The following is an 8057-nucleotide window of genomic DNA, read 5'->3' on the forward strand; positions in this document are numbered from 1 at the left end:
CCTTTTTTATGACCCTCACTTTTATGTTCATAAACATTTTGAAGTTTCAAATTTAGGAACCATGCAGAATTTTGTTCCTGCAGCCCCATATAGGAGCATGTAGCAAGGCTCCATTGCATTTTCAATTAGAATCACTAATAGAAATCAATAGTAAATAAATGTTAATTTGTAGGTGAAGATGGCAGTAGCAATAAAGATAGTTCTATTTCGTTAAGAGCACAGGATTCTATTACATCAAAGGCACCAAGTTCTGCACAGTCGGAGTCCTCTATTCCCGATGGTGAAGCAGAAGGTGATCAAGACACAGCTGAAGTGACTCAACCTGAAGAGGCAACCGCAACACCTAGTCCACCGCTGAGTCCCGCAACGTCAGATATTTCTGAACCGCAGTCTGCTTTAGTAAATCAGTCACAGGAATCCGCTTGGAGAGAAGTAACTGTGTCAGGAGGAGAATGAGGAAATGCCATCTTAGCGTGCTATTAAGCACGAAATTGTGAATTACGTACGACTTTAACGTCACAATTTTCAATGCAAAAGCAGCAAACAGCGAACGAATAAGCATACTATTTTTCGTCTGTTCTTAATGCTTGTATTCCCCTGCACTTAAGAATTTGCGAAAAAAAAAAATCATTGTTCTGTGCTCGTTCGATCAGTTTATGTCACAAAAGATAACTGTTATCAGAAATAACTAAGTCACGCTGAGCGAGAAAATAGCGAAAGATTTACTGGACGCGACGAATAACGATGATGCATCACCTGCATACTGTATAAAGTTGATTAAGCTTAATTTTTTATGGTACAAACGCTACTCAGCATAGACGTTCAAGCTTCTTGCCAGGAACGATTGCTACGCCATTATCTGCTCAGGGTATATTTCCACACCCTTTCTTCAATCGTACGCTGGAAATGTTTTACAATATTGAGAAGAAACGAATACTTGTTTCATCTTTTACATTTGTAACCGTTACAATGCTCTATTGACGGAACCTTCGTATTTTATTTCTGATCAAAGATTATGAAGTAATTTTACTTTATTTACGTGAAATAGCTTAATGAACGTGCCGACGAGACACGAAACGAGCGTAACCGTGTATCGAAGAGTGCTCCATAATTAATAAATATGGACCTCGTTTACAGAGGCCTTCCACGCTTTTTCCTGACAGGAACGAACGCTACAGTTTTAAGCAAATGTCTACATATGTATTATCCTGTATGCTTATCTACGAAAAAAAAAAATAGTTTCTTGTTCGTGAACTATCGCGTTAGATGTTTCAATATTAGAAACCGACGTGCATAATAAATAATTCTGTTTTAAATGATTGCACAGCATGTGATACATTTTACAAAAAAGAAAAGCAACAAAAAAAGAACAAAAACCACGGTGCTTTTGATTTTGCATTAATAACCGATTCTGATGTAGCTACTAAACGGAAATAGTACGCATGAAATAACTAATGAACAGGAAAAGACAAATAATAATTACAATCTGTAAAATTGATTGTGTTGTCGTGCAAGTTATGTGATGTATCTGCAACAGGACATTTATGTTCAGGAAAGGTATACTTAAATGAATTCAATTTTATGTTTTTAAAACTTTAACGTTTATTGCTTTATGTATCTTTATTTTTTGAATTATTTGAAACGGAAATATATAATGAAATATTAAAAGGCCTACAGACCGTTAAAAAGGGAAACGATTTAGTCTTGAGCATACGCTGCCAATAATTTTTTAGTCAATACTTTGAAAACGAAGTTACTGTGGTATATTAAAATTATTTACAAACGAATTCAATCATGGACATGTTTATTGTACATTTACTTTACATTTGTGTAGATATACGTTTATTTAATACCGCTTCTTTATGTACGTTTGTCATGTTTGTATCTGTTTTACATGAAGTTTTTATGAATTAACTATATTACCTTTGTAAATTTTCTTTTGGAATAGAAGAAACGAAAACGCGATGCTTTTATATGATTTGTGACCACATTTTGTATATTTATGTAATTATTAAGAAGGATGTAACTAACATCACGTAAGACATGAATGGAACATTTTGTAATTATGTTTTATATTGTTATTAATTGTTGTATACAGGGCTGGCGCGAAACAGATTCACAGAGATTCCACACGAAATTGAGAACCGAGTTAATCATTTTGATTTCAATACCAACTTTCAAGCGTTCCGAATTAAAAACTTACATTTATGTATTTATATAAATTTTTTGGATCCATGCAATTTTATCGTTCTAATGTTCGCGTCAGTCTGGATTACATGTGAAGAAAAAAAAAGAAAATGGTTAATTTTAGAGACCATAGAAATTACTTCTTATTAATATTTGTTATATTGAATTTAATCTTCTGTTATGTTTGTGTATCATCCATAAATAGCGAAAGCACCAATATTGAATTTTATTTGAGAATTGTATGAAACTCCACTCAACGTAGAATGACAGCGTTTCAATAGCGAATTGTATGAGTGGCAGAAGGCATTCCTGTACAAACACGATCAATTAAAACTGTTTCTTCTTGAGGGAGACTTTGTTTTACGCTTAACTGCACGAAAGAGATGGAATTATAAATTATGCAGAAATCTGCATGTTACACCTATATGTGGAAGTTTGTAAATAAATGGCCTCTGTGCCAAGGAATACTATTTTCCTTTTTGGCGCAAAGTTCCATTTTATCTGTAGAAATATGGGTAAAACACTCGAAATCTTGAAGGGGACAGTGCCTGTAATTTAGTAAATTTATTCCTAGGTACGTTTACGAGGATAAGAGATCAATATTCCATTTCAAATAAAAGAAAAGAAGCGCAGTCAGGATAAAAGCAAATTTACGTTAGTATTAATTAACAAGAGGCGTAGTGGACAATGATTTTTGTACAGCTGACAAAATATAGCCGAATAAGAGTTTAGTGTGCTGTAGCTGCGAACATTATTTCCTTTTAGTACAAAATGCGTTTCAACTGTTGCAAGTTGTCACGTTCACTTTTTCTAGTTTCTAGATATAAAAAATTACAGTAGCCTATATCCTGCAGCGCGTACGATTTCAATATTTATCACAATTATATTGACAATTAAAAACAGGGACGGCGCAGAGCTCCATGGTCCATAAAAAATTTGTGAATTTTTGGGGGTGCGTAATTTCATGGGGATATACGGGTACTTATAAAATTTATAATTTATTTATTTGGCCCTGCACAATTGTTAAACTCGACCCCATGAATATTCGTGCCGGTCCTAACTAAATGACTCTGATAGAAAACAAAGATCGCGTCGATAATTATTGAAGAAATTGAAGTTGATACGCGCTGTATTTTGTGAACCAAAACAATATATAGACAAGGTATTAAGAATAAATTGTACAATAAAGAATTAATCCAATAATTAGGCAGTACACTTAGTCGCGTCTCAGTACTGTATATCCAGGGCAAGAGTAATTAGCATATTATTTATGTCCCTTGTACATGTAAGTTACAAATGAAAAAAAAAAAAACGAATTGCTGAGTGACAAAATACATCATAACAGAAACATTTTACTTTATTGCTTGTAATAATTTTTGTGTGCCTTATTATCCTTGTTTTCTCTTTTTTAATCTATCAAACTGTATGCTATGTATTAAGATTATTTCCAATGTTTTCGGTATTGAAATTCGTTAATGAAGTTTTATAAAATGAATTTAGATGTATTAAAAAACTGTGTGACAATTTTATTTATAATTTACAAATAATATTATTTACGTAGACAAAACGTACATTGTCTTACTTTATTTGTACATAAATTATCAGCTATAATATGAATGTATTCGCCACTTTTGATCGCTTCGTACTTTTTCGCAGTTTTTCGTTCTTGCTCGACATAGATTTACGGCTTCGCTAATTTATAAATGAAATGAATTATTAAACGAATAATTAGAAAAAAAGAATGTTAAAGATAATTACTCACAGGATCGTTATCATCCGATATTAAATCCTTCTCCGTACTTTTTCGTTTTTTTTCAATCGATGTTTTATGTTTCTTTTTAGTTAATGTTTTATCACCAATAACTGGCATTTTATCGAACAACACATCGTATTCTGAATCTGTATCCGAATCTCTTTGTATGTTTTCTTGTTCTTCTTTAAAACGTTCATCGATATCAGTACGTTTTCGTATACTTTCTTCATTAGTCTTTTCTGTCGGTAATGAAAATCCTGAACGTAATAACATACAAGACATTCTCGATGTCAGATACACCTATAATGTATAAGTACGTAAATATAGAATGAAGGTAACCCATTTTCCTTTTCATTAAATTTGTAGTTTTACCTTTTTCAATAATTTCTTCGTATCTATATGATGTATTCGTAAATACCTATCTAAACTAACGCTAACAACGTAAGGTTCATTTGTACTGCAAGCTATTCCAGTTACGCTACCAACAAATCCCTTGTAAGTATTTAATGCTTTAGCTGGTTTTCTTAAGTCAACAAGATTCATACTGCCTTTTCCAGATCCAACTATAACTTGCCTGTAATTATATCAACATATTTTTTTTTTATTTATGTCAGAAACAATATATACTGTACGTACTATATACAACTTATACTTACTTTTCTCTTGGCATAGTGCTTAAAGTTGTTAATGCTTCATCTTTCATTTCTAAATTTATAACAGGTCTCCTTTGTACTCTTGGATCATACAAACGAACCTTTAAAAATTCAAATTAATTCTTAGGGATTACAAGTTGATGATAATGGAGAGCTATCATAACATTATTTAATATAGTTAACAAATATCTTACATGTCCAAATCTACCAACAGTAACAATTTGTTCTGTCCCAGGAAGAAACTCTATATCAGAAATCCAAATTGGAACCCTTAATTGCAACCAATCATGGGGCATATTTTTTTCTATGAATATTTGTTTCTGCTTTTCTAAATCGAATAACTTTAAGTTGTGTTCGTAACCTCCAGTTGCTATTATATTTTTATTTATTTTTGAATGACGCATTCTATTCAAATTTTCACCAGCTTTTATGATGATTTCATCTTCTTCCTTAAATCTCCACAGTTTAATTTCTCCAGATTTAACAGCAGTCAGAATTGCTCTGTTAAGAAACATTGTATTAATAAAATAGATATTATGACGTTACTTAAACAAATTTTTAATAACTTACCCATCATATCGTGAAATACCATTAATTTTCCCAGTTCCAATATTGCAAAAGAAAGAACATGTAAAGGTTGAACATTCTGTATCGTAAACCTTTATGCTGTAAAAATAATAGATGTTATTAACCTTTAAAAGCAAGCAATTACTTTAACTTAATCAAGTTGGTAAATTACTTATTATATATAACCTCCTAATCCCTTTCACTCCACAAGCAATTAAAACTTCTTTCTCCTCAGTATCGCCCCATGACATTGTAGTAATTTCATCATGATCTGTTATTGATACCAAGTTTTGAATATTTTGCATTACATTTTCCTGTTGTCCAATTTTAACACCTGTACATAAAATTATAGAATTAAATTCATAGATCTTCATTATCATCAGTATATGCATATTCTTAGATATAAAAGATCTTGTTAAATATAAGAAACATAACCTTTTAAATATAGTATAACAAGATAGTGATACAGTAGCAATTCAAATTGTTAGATTTATAATTACCTTTAAAAACTCCTGACTTCCCGCCAACGTAAATATCGAAATTATCCTTTACGTCCATTGTTAACGAAAGTAATTTGTAAACAAAATATAAATATTGATGTGTTGAGGTTAACCATGTGTTGCGTCTATATATTTACAGCAGTTTGGGCAGTCGTGAGATTTTATCTCACGCGAGAGCTTTATGCGCATGCGTCAGGTGACGTCACAGCTTGCTGCCAATGCCGTACCTAGCCGGTACACGCAATGGTGACTGATGAGGGCACCTTAATGATCCTATATAATTTTTCAAAAATTCTTATAATTGCACTGTAAACTATGAATGTATAGGTTGAGTTAGATCACATTAGGCTGGGTTAGGTTAGTTATATATATGACTGTATAAAACTATACAACTATATATATATATATATCGTGAATTATATAATATAATATAATGGGAATAATATGATGGAATATGGGAGATTATTATATTTAAAATAACACAAAAGCACAATAACTTTTAAAACACTAAATGATTTTATTATTTAAGAAAAACGACTTGGAAGGACCTCCTTGAATAATTATATTTTATGCGTGTGAAAATTATAATATCAGAAAAACAATAACAAAGAAATACATGGATTTTATTTTGTTAACATGCATAGATCTGATAAAAATCGAGCGGTATCTTTTTCCTTTGTTCTTGCAACAAATATTGGTATTCATATAACAAATCGGCTGCAAACGAAAAAAATAATAATAATCATAAATAAATTTAATATGACTTTTATTATAGATAATCTGTTGTATTATTTAACCCTTTTATTCTCTTTCCTGCAATTTTCTTCAGATTTATTTTTTTTCCTCACTAGGGCCTAATGATACCTTATATTTCATTAAAGTCTATACGCTACTGAGGACTTCGACGGATAGCTTACTGCGCATGCACTGTGACTACCCAACACTGATCTGCGCGCTACTTAAAAGTAGTTTAAGCCATGCTATCGGACCGACGAGCTAGTCTTTACAGCATTGAAGTGGAGGAAGGATCTCTGCGTTCCATTTAATCAACGTAAGTTTCATTTTTTAATATTACACATATATTTAGTCACAACAATTGTACATTATAAATAGTTATTCAATTTATTATTTTTATAAGTAACATTTTCTGTTTACTAATGTTCTAACTTTCACGTAAAAATATTATTAAATCGTGCAAGAACAATAAATATGTTATTATAAATGCTTTTATTTTTCAGTTCCAAAATTGAATATACACACAATCTGCCTCGATCTTCGACAAAGAATTAAGCTAATAAAGAGTTACATAAATAAAAAATTGTACAAAATATATTTGCAAATTGTATGTATTTATGAAGTTACAATAAATAAACAAAAGAAATCATGTGCTTATTTACAATCCTTTCCATTACATTCTTAAACATAACAGACAATCAACAGGTTAGGTCAGGCTTACGGTTAGGTTAAATTCGGTTAGGTCAGGTTCCAAGGTTAGGTCGCATTATGTTAGGTCAGGCATACGGTTAGAATATATTAGGTTAGGTCAGGATCTAAGGTTAGTTCGGATCATGTTAGGTCAGGGACTAAGGTTAGGTTGTATCAGTATAGGTCTGGAGACCTAACATATATCATTCCCCATGTTACTATTACTATTATCGTGGAAGTATAATTATTATCCTTACTACTCTTATTATCATCAATTTAACCGATATCACTACCCATATTACTACTTTTATTATCGTTACAACTATTATTATTATGCTTATTATTCTTATTATTATTAATATTATTACCCATATTACAACTATTATCATCGCTTCAACTGTAATTATCCTTACTACTCTTATTATTATCAATATTATTACGCATATTACTACTTTTATCATCATTATCCTTATTATTCTTATTCTTATCAATATTATTAAGCATATTACGACTACTATCATCGCTGGAACTGTAATTCTCCTTACTACTCTTATTTTTACCAATATTATCACGCATATTACTACTTTTATCATCATTATCCTTATTATTCCTATTATTATCAATATTATTACGCATATTACTACTTTTATCATCACTATCCTTATTATTCTTACTATTACCAATATTATTAACGCATATTACTACTTTTATCATCATTATCCTTATTATTCCTATTATTATCAATATTATTACGCATATTACTACTTTTATCATCACTATCCTTATTATTCTTACTATTATCAATAGTATTACGCATATTACTACTTTTATCATCATTATCCTTATTATTCTTATTATTATCAATATTATTACGCATATTACTACTTTTATCATCACTATCCTTATTATTCCTATTCTTATCAATATTATTAAGCATATTGCGACTACTATCATCGCTGGAACTGTAATTAT

General features: G+C 30.7%; 2 protein-coding genes across 3 annotated transcripts in view; one reads left to right on the forward strand and one right to left on the reverse strand.

Moving 5' to 3' along the window:
• The window catches only part of SNF4Agamma (SNF4/AMP-activated protein kinase gamma subunit), a 157486-nt gene extending 153939 nt beyond the window's left edge, over positions 1-3547 (forward strand). For both annotated transcript variants that reach the window (XM_012292977.2, XM_012292981.2), the window contains exon 16: positions 173-3547. In XM_012292977.2, coding sequence (XP_012148367.2) covers positions 173-456 — 284 coding nt within the window. In that variant the 3' untranslated portion in view covers positions 457-3547. The remainder of the gene's footprint in view (positions 1-172) is intronic.
• A 143-nt stretch (positions 3548-3690) lies between these two features.
• Positions 3691-6115, reverse strand: l(2)k09848 (WD repeat domain 74 lethal (2) k09848). The gene is made up of 8 exons (XM_003706602.3): positions 5661-6115; positions 5347-5494; positions 5164-5259; positions 4788-5094; positions 4597-4694; positions 4313-4514; positions 3950-4240; positions 3691-3879 (listed from the first exon to the last, which is right to left on the reverse strand). The coding sequence occupies exons 1-8, from the start codon at positions 5716-5718 to the stop codon at positions 3793-3795; spliced, it is 1287 nt and encodes a 428-aa protein (XP_003706650.1). The 5' UTR covers positions 5719-6115; the 3' UTR covers positions 3691-3792.
• Between the last annotated feature and the right edge of the window lie 1942 nt (positions 6116-8057).

This window comes from Megachile rotundata, chromosome 5 (assembly GCF_050947335.1).
Source record: "Megachile rotundata isolate GNS110a chromosome 5, iyMegRotu1, whole genome shotgun sequence".
Classification (NCBI taxonomy): domain Eukaryota; kingdom Metazoa; phylum Arthropoda; class Insecta; order Hymenoptera; family Megachilidae; genus Megachile; species Megachile rotundata.